At 49.0% G+C, this 22416-nt stretch overlaps 1 protein-coding gene across 1 annotated transcript in view; it reads left to right on the forward strand.

Moving 5' to 3' along the window:
• Nucleotides 1-21960, forward strand: part of PKD1L2 (polycystin 1 like 2) — an 88286-nt gene extending 66326 nt beyond the window's left edge. The window contains 12 exon segments of the mRNA XM_029926148.1: nucleotides 257-497; nucleotides 1811-2015; nucleotides 3124-3220; nucleotides 6139-6276; nucleotides 7754-7939; nucleotides 8881-9208; nucleotides 10866-10999; nucleotides 12581-12708; nucleotides 15410-15570; nucleotides 19894-20104; nucleotides 21619-21720; nucleotides 21943-21960. Of these exon segments, the coding sequence (XP_029782008.1) occupies nucleotides 257-497; nucleotides 1811-2015; nucleotides 3124-3220; nucleotides 6139-6276; nucleotides 7754-7939; nucleotides 8881-9208; nucleotides 10866-10999; nucleotides 12581-12708; nucleotides 15410-15570; nucleotides 19894-20104; nucleotides 21619-21720; nucleotides 21943-21960 (1949 nt within the window).
• Nucleotides 21961-22416: the final 456 nt, after the last annotated feature.

Below are 22416 nucleotides of genomic sequence, written 5' to 3' on the forward strand. Positions count from 1 at the left end.
ACAAAACAAAATTAGCAAAAAGCTGGCACTTGCAACAAGTGATAGGTAATTATTCTGTTCTCTTCTGCCTATGTGGAAGGAAGCTTTGAGAGGGTCCTTGATAAAAGGTTAAGAGGAACCTACGCATCCTGACTGGCCAGGGGAGCCCAGTACCTTTCTCCACTTTTCTGAACACGCTCGTGGCACGCACAGAGCTAGTGCAATACCGAAAGCGGTCACTAGCACTGCTGTTGTTCTGCTCTGTTTCTCGCACCAGCTGATGCGCTTTCCCTCCCTTGTCCTCCAGAACAAATGCTACGCCCCAGGGACCCTCAGAAGGACAAGGCCTACAGGCAGTGTCTCTACCTTCAGCTGGAGCACATGGAGCACGAGCTTCAGCTGGTGGGGCCCCGAGGCTCCTTCCAGTGCCAGAGCCACGCCCGGGCCCTCAGCCAGCTGCAGACGCTGAAGGGCTACCTTGGGGGACAGCTGGGCGCCCCACCCCTGGCACACACCAGGTAATCTGCTCACCCGGGTGCTGAGTGGGCACCAGAGGGGGGCCTGTAGAGAGAGGGCATCCCCGGCGACCTTGGAAGGATGTTCACCCGGATCTCCCCAGGCAGAAGTGATTCCAGACCCCCGCACAAATTCAGGGAGGACGGCTCTGACTAGGGCTATTTGCCAGAAGGCAGTTTGTATAGCACTTTACAGTGTGCAGTCATATTCATGTGGGCTGTTTCCTAACTGTGCACCCTTGGACAAGTCCCTCAACTTCTCTGAGCTTCAGTTTCCTCATCTGTAAAATGGGAATGATAATTCCTCTCTCCTAACTTAAACTTAAAATACAATTTTAGGGGCGCTTGGGTGGCTCGTTCAGTTGAGCATCCAACTCTCATGTTTGTGGAATCAACCCCCCCCCCTCCCCCGGGCTCTTTGCTGGCAATGTAGATCCTGCTTGGGTTTTCTCTCTCCCTTTCTCTCTGCCTCTGTCCTGCTCACATGCACACACACTCTCTCTCAAATATTTAAAAAAATTTAAATACATTTTAAAAGATAACCAGTAAAATGTGAGTACAGACAAGTTATTAGACAACATTAAGGAACTGTTAATTTTAATAGGTGTGAAAACAGCCCTGTAATTCACTAAGAAAATGACCATTTTTGAGAACTATTCTGAAGTAACTAGGGATGTTATTATGTCTGGAATTTATTTTTAAACATCTGATAAAGAGAGAGAGAGAGACAGAGAGACAGAGAGGGGGAGGGAGAGGATAGATGAAATGAGTCTAACTGGGAAGTGATGATTGTTGAGACTAGGAGTTCAGGTTTTTAGTGCTCACTGATTTTTGTAGGATGAGAAATTTTCATGATAAAAACTTTTGGGCCGCCTGGGTGGCTCAGTGGGCTAAGCATCAGACTTCAGCTCAGGTCATGATCTCATGGCTCATGGGATGGAGCCCCACGTCGGGCGCTGCAATGACAGCACAGAGCCTGCTTTGGCTCCTCTGTTTCCATCTCTTTCAGAAAAATAAACATTAAAAAAAAAACTTTTTAAAAATTATATAGCACCAGCCTTCTAGACTTCCCATGAATAATGGGAGCAACCCTGTGTAAATCACTGAAAAAATGTGCCCTCAGCAGGATAAAAGTATGTAAACCAGATAGAATATACAATAATAGGCCTTTGAGGTGGGAACAAAATACAGAGGAGAAAACCGAGGATCTGAGAGGTCAAGGAGCTCAGCCACAGTCATGCAGCTGGTGGAATGAAGTGGGACTTGAACCTGAGCCTGGTAGGTGCCACCCTAATCATACCCCTCCTCCTTTTCAGCTCCCTGATGGCAAGCAAGGCTCCTCGCGGCCTGCCCTGGTGGTGCGTCCTGGTGGGCTGGCTCCTGGTGGCGGTCACTGGCGGCGTGGCGGCCTTCTTCACCATGCTCTATGGCCTGCACTATGGGCGGGCCAGCTCCCTCAAGTGGCTCATCTCCATGGCCGTCTCCTTCGTGGAGAGCGTGTTTGTCACCCAGCCCCTGAAGGTCAGGCTGCCTCATACCCTCTGCCCACACTTTCCCTCCCGCCGGCTGCCCTGTGCTTAGGCTTCGGCGTTCCTTTATCTATTCATTACACGCCTACACAGCACCTGGTTGGTCACGAAAATGATGTTAATTACCATGATAATCAGAGTTCTGAGACAGAGGCGCTGGGAGACTCTAGGCCAGGCCTAGTGACTTACCCTCCGGAGGGTCCTTGCCTCCGTTTTAGGAGAACCTGAGGTTAGGAAGGTCACAAACATCTTGCCCCAGGGCACATGTGTAAAATACGAATAATACCACAGTTCCTCAATTCTTTTAACTGTGAGACAGGCTGGTGGTTTACAGGAACTTTACCTTCAGGGAAAAAAAAAACACCCCACCAAGTCATCACCAAGCAGATGCACTCCTATTTCTGAAATGTAAAGTTACTATCAGAGTTGCAGAAAAGCTGAGCGCCAGCCTGGAGCTTGGAGCCACAGCTTCCCCTGGACGGTGGGAGAGGGTAGGAATACTGTGTGTGTTAGGGAAGGTGGGGGACCTGAAAAAGGAGGGGACACTTACAGTGAATCTTCATGCTCATAAGACTTGCCAAACCCCTCATCCCCATTTTACCAGTCAGTCCCAAGTTCTGCTCCAAACAGCCTTTCTCAGAAGATTTAGGAGCCCCTGGGGTGGCTTAGTCCGTTAAGTGTCTGACTCTTGATTTTGGCGCAGGTCAAGATCTCACAGCTTGTGGGTTCGTGCCCCAAGTGGGGCTCTGTGCTGGCAGTGCCAAAGTCTCTGAGGGGCCGAGGGAGGAGGAAGATGTAACTCAGCACCAGAGGTAGTATGAGAGCTAAGTGCTCCAGCAGCAGGAGGGCTTGGGCCAGAAAGGCTTTGGTATGAGAAGGAGGGAGAGCTCAGGGTTCACTGTCTCCGCCTGCTGGGTGGCCAGGCACCCTGGTCCTCTCCCTTCATAGCCGCGTCCCCTGTCGGCTCAGGATGGGCTGGTTCCCACCTAGCTTCCCCAGAGCATAGTTTCTACAGACTTGACCCCCATCCTCACGCCTCCCAGATCAGGAGTTGATAGTTTCCAACTCGGGCCTGGGGGTTCACAATGGGTGTTTTCCAGGTGCTGGGCTTTGCTGCCTTCTTCGCGTTGGTCTTAAAGAGAGTGGAGGACGAGGACGAGCCCGTGGCCTTCCTCCCAGGACGTCCGTCTGGACCAGGTAATGGTGCACGGGTGGAGGCAGGGGCCTGGAACCTGGTGAGGCTGTGACAGCCCTACACAGCTCAGCTGCTGACCCTCTTGCCCCATCATTCCTTCAGCCTTGATTGGGGAAGCACCCCTAAACCATCCAGAACCAAATGACTCCTTCATGTCTCTAGAGCGGTCTTGTTTCTTCTCCACCCCAGCCCTCTCTCTTGCACGCAAGCATGTGCCCTTGGGGGCCATGCTCTGCATGCCCGTCATCCTCTGTGCAATCCCCAGAAAGCAGCTTTCTCCCCCAAGGCTCAGGTCCCTCGCCTTTAGAATAAAAACCAAAACAGAACATGCTTGCAGGTGGGCGGCAAAGCGTTCCAGGACAAGGGTCTGCAAGCTGCAGTCGAGGGGCCAAGGGGAGCCCACTGCCTGTTTTGGTAAACAAAGTTTTATTGGAACAGAGCCATGCTGACCCTTGTTGGAGGAGGGCCACTGAGCAGTCCCTTTCCCGCAACCTGATTTCTCACTTCCCAACCCACACTCCTGAGAATGCCTACAACAAGACCATCACACAAAACAAGCAAATGGAACCGAATCAACACTCTAACAGTCCATGCAGAGATTCTGTCATTCTGTCAGGGAAAAGAAAACAGGAACAAATCGACCAATGGCATACCTACGTTCTTGTACTGACATTATTATACGATGTGGTTACCTCCTCTCTGGCCTGTATTCTCCCACTGTAGGATAGGATTTGGGTTTGTTTTTGTCTTGGTTTTGGCTCTGCGGATCCAAACGGTCCATTAAAATCTTCTTCCCAAGACAGAAGAGTAATTTTTGTCCAAAGGGACGCCAGCTTCCAGAACAATTAAATATCTATTCAGTCACTGCTTTGGCAGTTACTCAGGGAGTACCTGCTGTGTGCCAGGCAGTTCGATGGCTCTGGAACATGATTTACATAAAATCCACTCATCGTAAGCGTAAAACTCACTGATTTTAGTAAATTATAGAGCTGTGCAACCATTATCTCACTTCAGATTTGGAGTGGCTTCATTACCCTCAAAAGGTTCCCTCTTGACCATGTGAAGCCAATCCCTGCTCCCACCCCAAGCAACACGGCACTGGGAGAAAGGTTGTCCTTGGAAAGCACAGCCCACCGGGGGAGACGCACTGCACAAGTAAACAACACAAGTAGACATGCAAGTGTGCAATGTGAGAACTTAGGGAGAGAACGGGAGTGTGCAGGCCTCTCTGCGGAGGTAGTATCTCCATTGGTTCCTGGAGCCTGGTGAAGAGAGGGACTGCATACTGGGGACGTGCAAAGGTCCTGAGGTGGGACAGAACTTGTCATTTTACATGACTACTGACAGTGTAGCTGAAGCTTGGGGAATTAGGGGGAGAATGATTCAAAATGAAGGGGGGGCACCTGGGTGGCTCAGTTAAGCCTATGACTTTGGCTCAGATTACGATCTCACAGTTGTGAGACTGAGCCTCAAGTTGCTCTGTGCTGGGCATGGGGCCTGCTTGAGATTCTCTCCCTCTGCCCTGCACACTCTCTTGTGTGCACTCTCTAGAAGGAAGGAAGGAAGGGAGGGAGGGAGGGAGGGACAAAATGAGGGCAGAGAGGTGGGTAGGGAGCAGGGCCTGTAGCACCTGGCTCAATGCCGGGTATGGAGTGCTAAATAGGAGAAGCATGATCTATCTTGTGATTTGAGAAAGATGACCATAACTGCTCTTAGGAGACCAGAAATATTGGGTAAAATGTACAAGTGGAGAAAAGACTACTGGAATGGTCCAGACAAGAGATGATATGTACTGGCGGTGGGGGTGGAAAGAAGGCTGCTACACCCCATGCAGAACAGCTAAAGTAAAAACTGGTGATGACAGCAAATGCTGACAAGGAGGCAGAGAAACGGGAGCACTGTCATGGCGCTGGTGGGAACGTAAAATGGTACCGTCACTCTGGAAAAGAGTTTGGCAGTTTCTTTCAAATCTAAAAACAGTTTTACCATATGCCCCAGTGATTACGCTCTTGGGCATTTATGAAGACTTATTTTCCTGCGGGAACTTGTGTCTACATGCCCACAGCAGTTTCATCTGAAATAGCCAATGGCCACTCCTGGGAACCTCCCCAAAAGAAATGAAAACATACGTCCATACAAACACCTGTACATGAATGTTCACTGCAGTATTATTCCTGATAGCCAAAACTAGAACAATCTAGACAAGAATGGATAAACATACAGGAGTATATCCAAAAAAAGAACTAAATACTCATCATACAACAACATGGCTGGACTCCAAACCATTATGCTAAGTGAAGAAAACCAGACACCAGCAACGATGCACCACATGAGTCCATGTACATGAGCTATCCAGGAAAAAAATCTACAGAGACAGAAAGCAAATTGATGGGGCTGAGGGTGGGAGTGGGAACTGACTACATGGGGAGATGAGGGAACCCTCTGGATTGACGAAAATGTTCTAAAATGGGGCTGTGGTGATGGTCGCACAGCTCTATAAATCTACTAAAATCACTGAACAGTAGACTTCCAATGGGAATATTTTTGAAAATTATAGCCAAGTCGCCTGGGAAAAAAAGATACTTGGAATTAGACAGGACAGGACTTGGAAATATTAGTTACCCTCCTTCTTCCGTCTGTCAAAATTTCAGGGCACTGGGATCTGTCTTAGAGTCCAGGAGCACAGGGAGGGGACACTGTGCTTTCAGTACAAGGAGAATTCTCCACAGGAGAAGAAGGGGGAGAATTCTGGGTGGGGATGGAGGGGCAGAGGCGTGGAGGGCAGTGTTGGGAAACGGCTCCTGAGGAGGGGGAATGGTGGACCCTGTTGTACCGGTGAGAGAGGAGGCTACTGGCTATAAGAGCAGAGGCCAGCTCCACTGCCCCCTGGGGGCCTGTCCTTGTGTCCTTGCTTTCACAGACCGCTCTGCCTTGTTCCGAGCACGAAGATGCAGCAGAAAGGACATCTACCAGCCACCTTTGGCCTCTGACATCGAGAAGATGAAAACTACCCATGACAAGGAACAGAAGGCATTTGCCTTTGTCAGAGAAATCCTGGGTAGGCGGTGAGATCCCCCCACAAGCAGTCTCCCCACTTGTTGGTTGTCAGCAAAGACATGAACAGTCAATGGTGGAGTCCTGGACAGACCCACACTGCCTCTGGGCCTGTTTTCCTAAGTATCAACTCGCCCTAGCTCCTTCCCTACACTTAAAATCCTTTGGTGGCTTCACATGGACCTTAGGATAAAACCTGAGCTCCCTATCGTGGCTCTGCACCCACCCCCATCACCTCTCTTGGCCAATGTGCCCGGAGCTCTGTTCTACAGCTCCTGGGACTCCTTGCCCATTCTGGAGCCCAGGCCTTTCCCAAGCTAATCTAACCCGCCTGGAATGTGCCTCTCCTCCTCCCCACCTTTCCTTCTGGCTAATTCCTTATTCTTTAATTCTCAGACCAGAGAAAAGGTGTCTTCAGAAAGGCTCCTGTTGACCAGGAGCCTCTGTGTATCTTAGGCTGGGCTCTCTCATAAGCAGATCTGGGTACAAGTAGTTGGTTGGGGAGGTGGTCCTGGCAACCACCGGTAGAGAAACGGAAAGTACAGAAGAGAGAAGGTGGGCAACAGAAGATGTGAGGAGTGGGTTGTGTGTGGGAACAGGAGCGCAGTCCTGCTGGGGACCTCTGTCGGGGCCTGTAGTACACGCCCCCAAGTTGTCAGGCACAGGTCACTGGTGAGGGTGCTCCCAGGGAGGACACTGACCCTGCGGCGCCCCCAGCCTGCCTTCCCACTGGCCGAGCACACTGCGGCCAGACAAATGCGGAGAACAGGGAGCATGCCTGGGAGTAGCAGTATGCACGAAATAAAGCAAGCCCAGGGGTACGGGCAGAGCCCTAATTCAACGCAGGCAGGGCTTGCTGGAATGTTCATTCCTAATCCCCGGACCCGGAGATCCTGGATCAGTAAGGTTCTGCACACCCCTAAGATTTTGATATCTGGCATCCGAAACTAAATCTTTGTACCTAAAGGGCCCTTACGTCACACTCACCTGTCTACAGGTGACCTCCCTGAAAGCAAGGAGCACAACGGCCATTTTCATTGCTCTATCCTCAGCACTGCAACATGGCAGAGCCCCAGTTTTAAAGGATTCTTTTTAAGAAACATTTATAGAGCATGAATTCTGTGCAGGTACTATTTTTAAGTGGTGTATAGATATTAACTTGTTGACTCCTTCATCACAACCCTGTGAATAGAATTATCTCCATTTCACAGACAAGGAGAGTAAGGCAGAGGGGGCAAGTCACTTGTGAAGGGCACATGGATAGGAAGTGGCAGAGCCAGGATCTGAATGCAGGAAGGAGGCTAACGGTCTGTGGACTTTACTCCTTTCTGCTGTCTAAGGTTTGGTTCCACTGTCACTAGGGGCTGGGGGGCCAGCAGCTGGTCTACAAGGCCTCGCTCGCTACGTGCCATTCTACTTCCCGCCTTGGGCTTGGTGGGACTGGGGATGCGGTGTGACCAGGGCTGTGCCTCCCTTCCCAGCACACCTGGGCTTCCTGTGGATGCTGCTGCTGGTCGCCTACGGGCAGAGGGACCCCAACACCTACCACTTCAACAGACACCTCGAGCACAGCTTCACCCAAGGCTTTTCAGCTGTGCTGGGCTTCCGGGAGTTCTTCACATGGGCCAATACCACCCTCCTGAGCAGCCTGTACAGCTGTTACCCAGGTACTCTCCCCTCGCCCGGGACATGTGTCAGCCTGCTTGTGCATATTCTTAAGAAGAGGCATCGGTCACTGTCACCATCAGCATTGTAGAGAACAATAACCAGGGGATGACATGCTTTGAAGGACAGACCCTCAGAAGGCTGTGTGTGCATGAGAGAGGGACCCTCACCCTCCCTTGGTGCAGAGCAGAGGACTTCCTAAACGAGAGATAACCTAGCATGAATTGGCTAAACAGAAGTAGTACCCAGGCAGAAGGGGTAACATGAGACAAGGCAAGCCTGAAACACCACAGCACATTCCTGGAATGATAAAATCCGAGCGTGGCTGCACTGTAGGGTATGAATTGAGGACCAGCGAGAAGCAAAGCAAGAGAGAGAAATAGGGGCAAGACCATGAAAGTCCTCAGAAGTTCATAGTTTATGCTTAAGCAAACAAGAAGCCATTGATAGTTTCTCCATGTGGGAGTTCCATAACCAAATCTGTGTTTAAGAAGGATCCTTCTGGAATCACGTGCAAGTTGAAGTAGAGAGCAGTGAGGATACTAGGGAGAAAGGATGGGGCTGACGCAGGATGACAGGCTGGGGTGATGGAAAGAGGGGCGTGGGTGCAGACAACAATGAAGAGGTAGAATTGATGGGCCTTGTTGACCAATAGGATGTGGGCATTGAGGGAAAGGGCCCAAAGGGTCTCCAAGGTGACATCTGGATGGTGGGCACACCATTCCTCAAGAGAAGCTATGCAGGAACTGGATGGCACCTAAGGTAGGGAGATGGTGATGAATGTATCCTGCGGTTCGTTGTAGCCTGTGGTTGGCCATGAGCTACTCCTGACTGTATCACAATGGCTACGCTGAAGTTCACGTTAGCGTCCAGGCCAGGGAGCTTGCAGTGCACGAAAATGATTTTGATGGCTAGACTGACCTACTGGTTTTTCATCTCCCAGGCTTTATCACTGACGGGAACTCCAAGCTGGTTGGCAGTGCCCAGATTCGCCAAGTGAGGGTCCGGGAAAGCTCTTGCTCTCTTGCCCCACAGCTGCAGGCTTCTCTTCATGGATGCCGTGCACCATACTCCCTGGATGCTGAAGATCTGTCTGACTACAGGGAGGGCTGGAGTGCCTCTGTCCTCAATAACAGCAGTGGCCTTTCCCAGGCTTGGCAGTACCAGAGCCAGAGTCAGCGCCGAGGATACCCCATCTGGGGCAAACTCACTGTGTACCGGGGAGGCGGTTACGTGGCCCCCCTGGGGACTGATCACAAAAGCACATCAAGGTAAGATTCACTTGATTCACATGTGGCCAAGGAAAGTCATTTGCCAGAGTCCAGGTCTGAATGGCAGGTGCAGCCAAGCTCATTCGTGCTGTTATGGGGAGAGACTGTGGGTCTCGCAAGAATCCAGATGGTATTTCCAGGCCCCTGGAAACTGCAGTCTCCCAGTGGGAGGGGAAGTCCCTCTCCAGCAGTCTCAGGCTCCTGGGTGGAGCCCGGTGGCCTCTGCTAGAGCCAGTATAGGGATGGGGAATTCTACCACACGAAGCCATCCACCACCAGGCAGATGGGAAGTGGTTAGGGCTCTTAACCTTACCCAAAACTCTGCTTGTATGTGCAGTGAGTTATAGGATCAGGGGAGAACATAAAGTTTGGAGCACTCGCTGTTTTTATGGTAGCAGGAGCAAGCCTGCTCTTTGTCTGAAGGATGTCACCCATCTTCACCTCTTGAGGTTGCTAGCTACAAACACAGCCTCGAGAAACAGCTGGGGAAAAGCCCAGACAGACCCTGCGTTCCTGGAACACCCAACAACATGGTGCAAGGACACCCAAGGCCCATGCAGACCCCTCTCCCAGCACACTCGAGTTCAAGCGCCCAAGGTGTGAAACCCTGGCACAGGTTCCTGTTAACTGTGTAGAGCAGGCAAATTAGTGAAACCATGTGAACCTTAGTCTGCCCCCTGAATTATTACGAAACCGAGGAACACAGGTAACAAGCCCCCAGCGAGAATGACTGGGAGGGCCCCTGGGATGAAGGACGGGCCAGGGGCAGTCTGTTTTGGCATAAGAGGTGTTTTCCTGCCGCTTGAATCAACTGATATTCTCTCTTCTGTACACCAAGCAGGATGCAGACCTGCTGGAAACAGGGCATGTTTTAATATATTAAAGAACAGACCCATCATTATTGCTGTCAGTAATAACAGTGCGTGCACGTGCATGTGCGTGTGTGCATGCACACACTCCCCCCCAATTATTGCATTTTCTCTTCATGATGTTCCTGAAGTGCTGGAGTCAACACCATTGTAGACGAGGAAACTGAGTCATGGAGAGGTTATTAGCTTGACTGCAAGGCAGCCAGGGTTTGAACCCAGGTCCCTCCAGGATGTGCTCTTTCTCCCGCACCAGTGGGCAGACCTCCAGGAACGGGTCTTGTGTGACCTGCCAGCCCACGAGAGATCTCAACAGCTGGTGCCGCTGCCTAAGCCCCTGATTGCGCGCTTCCTCTTACTCAGTGATCCTCACACTTTAAAAAGCATCACAATTAAAAAAAAAAAAAAAAAGCACCATGATCCCTGGGAAGGCTCATCAAAGCAAAAATCCCCAGGCTTGGCCCCCAGAGGTTCTGTTTTGGGAGACCTGGGGTGGAGCCTGGGAATCTGCATTTCTAACAAGTTTCCACATGAGGCCAATGCAGTATGGGGACCACACTCTGAGGATCTCTGCTCTAACAGTCAGGGACCGTGAGTGCCAAGATGCAGTGCCACATGATTGGTGGGAAGCTGGGATCACTCCCAGGAGCAGCTGCAAGACCCTATGGCCCAGGGCACGAAGCAGCACCAGAGGGAGAAATTTCCACAGGAAGTCCTGGCTTCCTCCCTGGGCAGGGCGGGCAGGGAGCCATGGCAGATGGAGATGTCTCTAAATACCCCTCTTCCTACAGAATTCTCCAGTACCTGTTTGACAACAGCTGGCTGGACCGCCTGACCAGAGCCGTTTTTGTGGAGTTCACGGTCTACAACGCCAACGTCAATCTGTTCTGCATCATCACTCTGACCCTGGAGACCAGTGGCCTGGGTGGGCAGCCTTGCCTGTGACTCCACCTGCAGTGTTCTGGAAGACAGATGCCCGCCCTCTGGGCCTGGGCTCCTGACCAGGCTGGGTGTTGGTACCCCAGGGCCAGAGCTCCAGAGCACATGGTTGCTTGGGAGATTTGGGGGGTGGGGCTTGGTTCTCTCTGGGGACCCAAAGGCCAGGTTCCAGGACTGCTCCAGCCTTATTCCTAGTGGCCCCCATTTTCCTCTGGCCTGTCTCCCAAGACACTCTAGGGGAACCTTGCTGGGGTCTGAGGGCAGCTCATACTCTTGAGCTTCTGACTCCAGGGAAGGTGAGTTGAGGGGCTAGCAGTGAAGAGCTGGGGAGGGGGTGACCTGGGAACAGATAATTTCACCTAAAACAATGCTTTACAACTCTGTACCTCAACCTACAGTGTGAAGTACGTTTTACATCATATTCCAACACACACATACAAATATACAGACAAGAGCTTCAAAAATATTTCCCTTAACTAGAGATACTGTACTCTAATATCTTGTGTTTTCTTTTTCTCCAGTTCCCGCCTTCCTCCCTCTTCTAATGCTTTCAAAATCGACTGAGAACACTGATCTAAAGCCTCTTCAGCTAATAATCAATATTCCTAAAATTGAACTTCTCCTTTAAAAATTTTTAGTATCAATTTACATTTTTAATATTTAATATTTTTAATAAAACTAACACATATCTATAGTTCTTTAAATTTCAGAACTATGCAGAGTAAAAAGTAAAAGGACTTCAACTTCATGATCACTGGCCACTGTCAGCACCATCAAGAACTCCTTTTAAATCCTTTGTTGGGGGAGGGGGTGTTTATTTGTATCTTTATGTTCTATTTCTTTTTGCCACCTTTGCAGCTCTTAGGACCAATTAAACAGTTTGTCTCCAAACAGGACTGATTAAATTATATGTTTCTGGCAGATGTGGGTTTCAGGTCTGGCTGGTTCGAGCAGTCCACTGATGCCGGCAAGGACTCACTCAAGTTACCTGTGTCTCTCCGCTCTGCCACTCTTGGGGTTGGCTTTGTCTTTAGAGGCAGTAGCTTTATTAGCCAACTTGGTTTTTTTCTTAAAACATAACTAAAATATCCTTACAATATCTGCCAAAAAGAAAAGATACACAAATGGATGGAAGTTGATTCAAAAGAAGGTTGAATTTTAGGCATGTTGGTCAATAGATGAATTAGTCTTCAGTGAACCCTCTTTAGGTGACCTGGCTTGACGTGAGCCAGCCTGGAGCAGATTAATGTTAAGTGGGCGGCTGGGCTCTGGCTGGAGGTGACCGAGGGCACAAACGAAGGACACCAGATGCAGAGGGTAGGGAGCGGCTCTTCCCGTGCAGCTCACGACATCCCTTCTGATAAGTGCATTGTTGTTGGCATCCACCAAGTGTCCCTGTCCAGTCCCTGGGGTCTTTGGGTCTGAAGGACGTTTATCTTCTCTTCTGCCCTGGCCAGCCCTCCGAAGGAACTGAGCTTGCGTCATGCCACCGATGCCTTCCGGTCAGGAGCGGTGCCTCTCAGCAGGCAGGGAACTGGGAGTGACCAGAATTCGTTTTGCTTCCCAGGAACCTTCTTTGCGCATGTGAACCTGCAAGGCCTGCGCCTGTACCCCTTCACTGATGGCTGGCACCCCTTCATGGTCGTGGCAGAGGTCATCTACCTCCTGTTCCTCCTCTACTACATGGTTGTGCAGGTGAGGGGTAGACTAGGGCTCCCTGGGATGGAGGTGGCAGCGTGCCTGTCCCCTCTGGGACACCTTCCCTGGACTGAGGCCAGTGGGGGAGAGAGGGAAAGGTTCTGTTTGCCTGTTTGCCATGGCAACCGTTTGGTCCTTCTGGAGTCCAGAGGACCAACCTTCGGCACCTCTCAAGAGCTAAGATTCTGAGGGTGGTCCTTCCTGGATGGGGAAGGGAGAGGCACTGAGCCCTTCCAAAAATGTCAAAGGTGGGAGACAGAGACAGGTGGCGGTGCTCACAGCTGGCCGTTCACCTGTGGTCCCTGGGAATTAGGAAAAAAAAACCCTTTGCACCTTTACCACCATGGTGCACCATGTTGCGAAATGAAGATGCAGACATTGATAATGACAGGGATTTGAGGAGGTGGGGAACTCATTTGAAGCTTGAGATATGGCCTGCCCCTCCCCCACCAAATGTGCAAATCAGGTTTCTTAAAAGGGCATCCCCAACCGCTGCTCAATGGCCACAACAAACATTTTAAAGTCAGGATGAGGGGTGCCTGGGTGGCTCAGTTGATTAAGCATCTGGCTTCAGCTCAGGTCATGATCTCATAGTTCGTGGGTTCAAGCCCTGTGTTGGGGCTCTGTGCTGACTCTGTGCTGACAGCTCAGAGCCTGAAGCCTGTCTTCAGATTCTGTGTCTCCCTCTCTCTGACCTTCCCCTGCTCGCGCTGTCTCTCTCTGTCTCTCAAAAATAAATAAAAAACATTAAAAAAAAAAAGTAAGGATGATACCTTGAGTGCCTACCACCTGATAGGCATTGCGCTAAGAATGCTGCGTGGACTTTCTCCTTCAATACCAAGAGAAAGGTTCTATTGGTTCCATTTCACAGAGTAGGAAGCTGAAGTACAGAGACATTAAGTAATTTATCCAAGGCCAAAATTGAATCCAGAGTCTAACCCCTGAACTTGACACTGCCACACCATTAGGCTCATAAACCTGGGTCCACAGGGTCTCTGAACATCGCCAATTTAAACGGAACGGGGAACAGTTACCAAAGAACAAGCTAAGTCTTTGCGTTTTTCTGAGAACATCAAAGGAGGCCCATCTGACTACCCACCTCTGAGCTGCCCTCACCCTCTGTCTGCAGCTGCTTCAGAACCCTTCTCTGCAAAACCCTTAAATCTTTCTCAAAATACTGCTTAAGCAATTTTTAAAACCTTCTCTCTACATCCCTTTATGATGGAGGTGAACCTAGCCCCTCTTAGCAGCCAAACGCCAGTCCTTCCTTCATAAGGTTGGGTAAGAGGAGGGAAATGGAGCAGACACTAGAAGATTCTCTTTAGTGGGGGAGGAGGTTAGGAGAGGGGACTGTGGGGGAAGCCTGCGCAGCATAATTCCTTTCAACGTGTGACACCTGAACAAGGAAAGAGTCAAAAACAAAGTCTCTGGCCAATCTAGAAAACCTCTCCACAAAGGCACAAAGGTCAAAGAAAAAAAAAAACTAACAAAATTATTTATTTATAATTGTGGTGTGTATACACACATACACACACACACACACACACACAACATACAGTTCACCATTTTAACCATTTTTAAGTGTACAACTCAGCGGCATGAGGTACCTTCACACTGTCATGCAACCATCACTACCATCCGCCCATCCATCTGTCCATCCATAACCTTTTTCCTCCTGCGAAACTGAAACTGTCCCCATTAAACAATAACTCTCTACTTCCCCGTAAGAAAACAACTTTTCTTACTGAATAAGCTTTAAACTAGAAGGTGATGCACATTCCAGGCAATCCATTTAGAGATTCCAAAAACAGGAATCTCACTCTTGCATATTGCTGGGCAGACAGAACTCATTCATTACATACTCATTCTTAAACACTGATTAATCCTCAAGAGGATTATGGCCTATCTAGCCCACTAGTCCACCCTAAATTCACCTGGTAATTGGGGTGGCCACTTGTGTTTGCTAACTGCCTTGATCAAAAGAAAAATAGGAGCGCCTGGGGGGTTCAGTTGGCTGAGCGTCTGACTTTGGCCATGAGTCATGATCTCACGGTTCATGACTTGGGGCCCCACATTGAGCCCTCTGCTGTCAGCACAGAACTGGCTTCAGATCCTCTCCCCTTCTCTCTGCCCCTCCTCCGCTCACACTCTCTCAAAAATGAATAAACATTTAAGAAAATAAGGAAAAATAAATGTACATGTTCACAACAGAAGGTAATTTTGGAACTTGGAGCCAGGAGTCTGCCACTTGGCTCCTGGCCTCCCAGGGAAACAGGAGGTGAAAGGTACTACCTTCCTTCATGACCACATTTCAAAGAGAAAGCTCCCAGGTTCTTTAGAAAAACATTCCTGAGGCTAGTTTAACTTTCTCTGTCTCAAAGGGACAGAGAAAGAATTCACAATTACAAGTTTTCTAAAGTAAATGCTCTTTGAAAGGGTGGGAAGGTGCACAAGTTTTTGCATCAGAGAGAATTAAATGTCTTCCTTATTAGCTGCTGTATTTATTCTTCTGTGCCTTCCAAGTTCTGCAGCCCGGGCTGGTGATGAAAGCAGATGCCGGGGAGCGGCCCCAAGCTCTCTATGAGGAGCCTCTCCCGGATACAGCAGATCCTGGGTGGTTGGGTGAGCCATGGAGTCAGGGCTGGGGAGCCACAGCTCTGGCCCCAGCATGCAGTACAACCTCCCGCTCCTTTCCCAGGGCAAGCTCATGAGGAAACAGAGGTGGTGCTATTTCCATAGCAAGTGGAATCTTCTGGAGCTGACCATCATCCTGGCCAGCTGGAGCGCCCTGGCGATGTTTGTGAAGAGGGCTGTCCTGGCAGAACGTGACATCCAGCGCTACCGGAACCATGGGAAGGAGTAAGTGGCTCTGCCTTGGCCCCCAACTCCCACACAAGATCTGGTTCCTCCAGCTCTGTGGCCCCAGGGTCAGAGGGAGGCTTTTGAAATCCTGTTGATCCTCAGAGGATCTTTAAAAGATAACTATAGTTTTTCCTTAGATTCAGGCTTAGGGCCTCAAGCATATATAGTTGGAGAGGGCTCTTTTAGGACAAAATAGAATGATATCTTACTTTTGCAAATCTAACCAAGAGACCACGTGACAGCCCAGGAAGGATGCTGCCCAAAAGCGGCAGCCGCACTCCAGTCAACCTACATCTGCTATCATTTACAGAGCGTCCACTCTGTTAGGCAGGATGCACTAACCCTCAAGATTCTCATAAGGACCCAACGTAGTAGATGTTACTATTACCCGAAAGTAGGTCTGCCTCTTGATGACTGTCCAGCCAAACCAAAGAGTAGGAAAAGAAGGCATTTTACTCGCAACAAAGGAAAACATCATGGAGCTTTCCCAAAGTGGTCTCTCCAAATAACAAAATTGGGAAAGTTTTTTTTTTTTTTAATTTTTAATGTTTATTTTTGAGAGACAGAGACACCGAGCATAACTGGGGTAGGGGCAGAGAGAGAGGGAAACACAGAATCTGAAGCAGGCTCCAGGCTCTGAGCACAGAGCCAGATGAGGGGCTCAAACCATGAACTGCGAGATCATGACCTGACCCGAAGTCAGATGCTTAATGGACTGAGCGACCCACGTGCCAGAAGAAGTTTTAAGGTAAGGGTGAATACACGTTCTTGAAGGGGCTTGCGCAATGGGGAATACAGCATGTAATGAGGGCAGGAGTCATCTTAGGGTAACTGAGTCCAGTCAAAGTCACTAGGACTGGCAAAGGTCAGCATTATCAATTCTCTGGTGTTAGCTGGTCTGGTATCTAAGTACTCAAGGGGGTTTAGATCCTGCAAACCTAACTCCAGAAACCTGCACCAGGTCAGTCAGCATCCTTCATAGAGTCAGACTACCTCCTAGCCTGACAATGGCGGTTTTGTCCTTATGTTCATTCACAAGATGGTAGGGGCCCTGAAATGACTTATGTCAGGAAAGCTATGTCCAGGGGCACCTGGGTGGCTCGATCGGTTAAGCGTCTAACTCCTGATCTCAGTTCAGGTATTGATCTCAGTGAGAGTTTTGAGTTCAAGCCCCACTTTGGGCTCCAGGCTGGGCATGAAGCCCACAGAAAGGAAGAAAGGAGACAGCACGCAACCTCTGTCTGTTTTTCTGTTTCTGGAGACCCCTAACTTTCTGCTTATATTCTCACTATTCCACTTTACAAATAAAGAAACTGAAGCTCACTGAAGTCACGTGACTTCTCCAGGGCCACAGAGCAGAGAAGTACTTTCAAAGGTGGCAGAGAAGTAACTTAAACCTAGCTTGTGTGAGGGGTTCAGTCAGTAGAGCGTGCAACTCTTGATCTCGGGTTGTGTAAGTTCAAGTGTCACTTTGGGTATAGAGATTACATAAAAATAAACTCTTTGGTCCACACCCAGTGCAGAGCCTGCTCAAGATTCTCTCTCTGGTCCTCCCCTGCTAGCTCTCTCTAAAAAAATTTTTAAATAAATAATTTTTTTTAAAGTCTTGAAGGGGTGCCTGGTCGGCTCATTTGGTACAGCTTGCAACTCTTAATCTCAAGGTTGTGACTTTGAGCCCCTCACGTTGGGTGTAGAGATTACTTAGATTACTTAAAGAAATAGATTAAAAAGAAAACAACTAAAAACCTAGCTTGTGTGCCTCCAGTATCCCAGCCCTTACATCAAACCACTGTTTCTTGACTCACTCACTGATTTCACTGACAATAGCTACTATTTATTTATTGTCGGATGGATGCTGCATAAGGTCATAAAAATGGCACTTTAAAAGCATTATCTCATCTACTTTAATCTTCCAAAAATTTCTAAAAAATAATACTATCAACATTCCTTTTTTACAGATAAGAAAACTGAGGCTGAGAAAGGCTGTCTGTGCAAGGTCACAGAATTTGGAAATGGAAATGCAGGGCCTATAGGAATTCTGCATTCCTTACCTCCACCCTAGACAGTCTCAGCAACTCACTGAGCCTCACTGAGCTCTTCTGTGTGCCACGCCCATGGTGCCACCCAAGTGTAGGACAAAAGCTCCACCCTCTCTCCAGGCACCTTTCCACAGAAATGTCTCAGTATCAGTTGAGTTCTTTGATATCAGAAGTACTTTCATTTTTACTTAAGCCGGTTGTAAACCTTATGAAGAATAGCATTTCTAAAACTTAATGATGTTTTAGCTCTTGAAGGGGTCTGCAAAAGATGACCTGAAGTCCAAATCCAGCCTACCACCTGTTTTTGTAAATAAAGTTTTAATGAAACACTGCATCATCACCTGTTCCTTTACATATTGTCCATGGCTGCTTTCCTGATAACAATTATAGAACTGAGTCATTGGGACAGAAACTATCTGGCTCATGGAGCCTCAAATACGTACCTTCTGACCCTTTGCCGAAAAAGTCCCACTTAGAGAACAAAGCCTGTGTTCTAGGAAGAAACAGTGGTTGAGTTTTAGGTTATACATGGTTAAGATCATCAACGGCTAGTGTGATTTTTAAATCATCACTGTCCCCTGAAATCAACCATGCTTTGTAATTCCTTACCACGACCTAATACATGTTTGAGTCTCAACACCCACACAGACAGGTTTCTTACTTAGATGGGTTATAAAACAATTTTATAGCAAGTGTTCTCTTCACTCTGTCAGAAAACATCAATCTGCCACTTTTGACAGAAACCAGAGTAAAATGTGATATTACATGAAACCCTCAGTTGAATTTGATTAATCAATCAACCAAAGTTTTGTATTTATTTCAGAAACTTATAAACTTTGTTTGCATGTTAGAACAGATAAGTCATGCTATAACCAGATCCTGAATTTTAAAAGTATTTTTTTAAGACTAAGTGATTTGCTTCATAGTCTCCCTTCAACCATCATTCCAGGCCTCGCTCCTCAGCAGAACTGCTCAGGGATATGACCAATACTAAAAAGCTCTAGTACTTTCATTGTTTTCCTGGTTATTCTAACCTGCAGCCAAGGCTGAGAACCATGCTTTAATTAGAGCTATCATCATAAAAGAGGGCTTACGTTGTTATTTTTTCCACATATATGAGCAATTACATGGCACAGAGAGGGTTAGGTGTTTTAAGAGAGGCAGGAAAAAGGTGCTGTAGGAACCAAAGGGGGAAATAGCCATCCATACCAGGAGCCCCATCTGCTCAATGGGAAGGAAGATTCCAGAGGGCAGGAGATTAGGGAGAAGGATAGCTTTCACTCAGGTGTTATATACGTATATTAAATGCATTTACAAACCTGAGAGTGTATAGTTTTGACCACGTCACTAGATAAAGGTCTATGCCATCTTAAGGACACACCAATTTGAAGAGTGAATTTAGAGCACAAAGGCACAGAGGGAATGAAGGGCAGGGTAGGGTGGTGGGAAGACCCGAACTTTGGAATCAGGCCTGGATTCCAACTGTCTTTCTGCCACCACGAGTTGAGTTGCTATGTCACTAGCTGTGTGACCTTGTGCCAACTCTTCTTCGTCCTTATCCGTAAAACAGGGACAGCAATACTTGCCTCAGCCAGAGGTCTTGAAGGCCAAATGCAGCTGAGGTTCTAGGCCCTCAGCACAAAAACTGAATGGTATCTCCAACCTTCCTTAACTGTAAGGGCAATGTGGACATACACTCAGACAAGTGTGAGGGAGGAAGTGGCATCTAGTGACCCCAAACCAGAAGGGGAGGCTCACAGAACTCCCTCACTTCCATCTTCCTGACCCTGGGAGGATTCCTCCTTTGCCATTCTTCCATAGCTCTGTAGCCATTAACCAAAACTGGTAGGTAATGGTCCCATGACCACCATCACCATCCTCACCATCATCCCCACCACCACCAATACCATCACTACCACATCACTATCATCATCACCATCACCTCCATCATTATCATCATTACCCTCACCATTCCCACCACATCCCTACCATCACCTCCATCACCATCATCATCACCCCATCATAACCATCATCCCCATACCATCACCATCTTCACTCTCGTCTCCATCACTATCATCACCATCTCATTATTACCTACTGGGGGGAAGGGACTGGACCAGCCCTGTATCTCCCAGACCTGTTATGGGAAGCGATGGCTTCTGAGATCATGATAAATCTAATCCTGCACCCTGAGCTGAGATCCATCCTGACTGAGCCCAGATGAGCTCTGGCTGAGCTTCTCATAGTTTCTGAGACTCACTCTTCCCTTTTGGTTCTACAGGGGGATCAGTTTCAGTGAGACGGCAGCGGCTGATGCTGCCCTTGGCTACATCATTGCCTTCCTGGTACTACTGTCCACGGTGAAGCTCTGGCATCTGCTCAGGTTGAACCCGAAAATGAGCATGATCACATCAGCCCTGCGCCGTGCCTGGGGGGACATTTCAGGCTTTATCATCGTCATCCTTATCATGCTTCTGGCTTACTCCATTGCAGTGAGTGGTTCCTTTGGTAAAACCTTCAGGGCTGGTCTCCTTGGAAGCAAAAGCTTCTCAGTGGTGGTAGTGGTGGGGTGCATTGAGGGTTAGCATTAAGAAGCCTTTGAACCTGAGGAAAATGTTGTATCTTCCGAGTCCAGGGCTTTTTAGCTGAGAGCTCATAAACTGGCCAGCCACCCCAAATGGCAAAGACTGGAGACCTCAGTTGGGTAAGAGTGGGGAGGTATAGTCTCTAAGACCAAAAGGGCCAACTACCTCCAATAAAAGATTCCTTTCTGTATCTGGACCCTGCCTGGATATGCCAGTTCCCCTGACATTCCACGTGCTCAGACATGCATAGAGAGAGCATTCCCTCTGTGTTGGAGGGTGTGGAGATGAATTGGGCAGAGAAGGGGACGTGAGGATGGGCACATGGGCAGGCTATGTCATTGCTTGATGTCCTACACAAGGCATGAACTTAATAGGGCCCCAAATCATTTCATTCAGCCCTTTCACACTGAGAGCATTTTGGCAGTCATGTCTCTTTTGCACATGAAAAAAATATAACTCTTTTATTACCAACTAATGTGGGAAACAAAGACCCTCTGCTACATCCTGATCTCCGTCTAAATATAACCCCCATCCTCTCCGAGTCCACGTTCTCCATAATAGCACAGCTCCTGCTCCTCTGCCTTTTCACCCAATCCTGACCTACTCTCTACCCCAGCCCCTCTCCCAGTGCTTGCCTTGGTCCCGCCCAGTCTTACCTTCCACCATCCCTGACCCCACACCACACAGCGGCCCCTCTTATCCTAGACCCCACTCTCTCTCTAACCCTCTCCCCGTTCCTTACCCATCCTTTTCCTGTCCCGACCACCGCAACCCCGCCTCCTCACTCCCTGACCTACTCCATCTTCCTCTCCCATCCTCAGAAATGGGGTGTGGTGCATTGATGGAGTGATGAGGGGTATATGCTAAAAAGCTGGAGTCTGGTTTTATCAGAAGTACTTCACCTGACCCCTTAATTCACAAGGATTTATCCAGTCCTCCATCTGTAGTATAGGAACTACAGGGACACTGTGACAAGAGGTCACCAACTCAGAGCCAAGGGAGTGCAGGGCCTCCTTGACACAGGAGCAGAAATCTTTGTCAGGAGGGGTGCTGTGGTGAGGAGGAACTGTAAGGGAGGCCCTTCCCAGGCAGAAGCCTGTTGTCATCCAACCCCACTCCCCCCAGAGCAAAGAGGCTGGCGCCTCAGAGAGCCCAGGTTCATCGCTGAGTCTTAGAGCAGCCGTCTGGGTGAACACAATGGCGGCCCGGCGTGTGGTGCTCAGCCCTAGAGGTGGACGTGTGTCCCTTACAGAAGTGGGTAGTACACACCCACTCGCAAGCCCCCATAGGTGCAGTTCTGCCAGGCCAACGATAAGGCTGACCCAGAACATGGACTCTACTGTCAAACAACAGGCTTTGGGGGTGGGGTGGGAAGGTCGCTTGGTTTCTTTTTCTGTTCATAAGGATTCTTTCCATTACAGTCAAACTTAATATTTGGTTGGAAACTCCGTTCCTACAAAACCCTCTTTGACGCAGCAGAAACAATGATCAGCCTTCAGCTGGGAATCTTTAACTACGAGGAGGTAATGGGGTGGGGTCGGGGAACATGGACACTGCCATCAACACCAAGCCTTTATGAAAATTAGGAAGAGCACCCTCCTCAAATGCCTCTCTCTGAATGGATATTACCCGTTGGGTCCATTACCAACACAAGGCAACTTTTGGACAAAGAAAAAGTCCCCTTCCTCTCAGCAGACAGCCCCATACTAGGGCCCATAGACTGCCCTAGGGACCCCCACTTACAGGAGAATATCATGCACTGACTACTCAGGAGAGGAATGTGCTGGGAGGTCACTGGAAGGGAATGCTCCCAGTCCTAGCCAGAAATGGTGCCTATATCTGGAAATGGCAGAAGTAGGGAGTCAGGGGTGCTGTCCTTTTCCTGTCTTGGCAGCTCTTTTTTTTTTTTTAATTTATTTGAGGGAGAGTGAGAGAGAGAGAGAAAGAGTGAGAGAGTGAGTGCAGGGGAGGGGCAGAGAGAGGGAGAGAGAGAATCTGCACTGTCAGTGCAGAGGCAGCTGCCCGGCGCCAACTCATGAGCTTTGAGATCATGATCATGAGCCAAAGTCAACTGCTACCCAACTGAACCACCCAGATGCCCCGTCTCTTGGCAGCTCTTGAGAGCACGGCCCATGCTCTCAGCCGCCAGACAAAAGGGACCCTTCCTGGTTCCAGGCTCTGGCTAGTCCGGGAACCAGTTTTCCCTCTGAGGGTGTCTA

This window comes from Suricata suricatta, chromosome 16, assembly GCF_006229205.1.
Source record: "Suricata suricatta isolate VVHF042 chromosome 16, meerkat_22Aug2017_6uvM2_HiC, whole genome shotgun sequence".
Taxonomy (NCBI): domain Eukaryota; kingdom Metazoa; phylum Chordata; class Mammalia; order Carnivora; family Herpestidae; genus Suricata; species Suricata suricatta.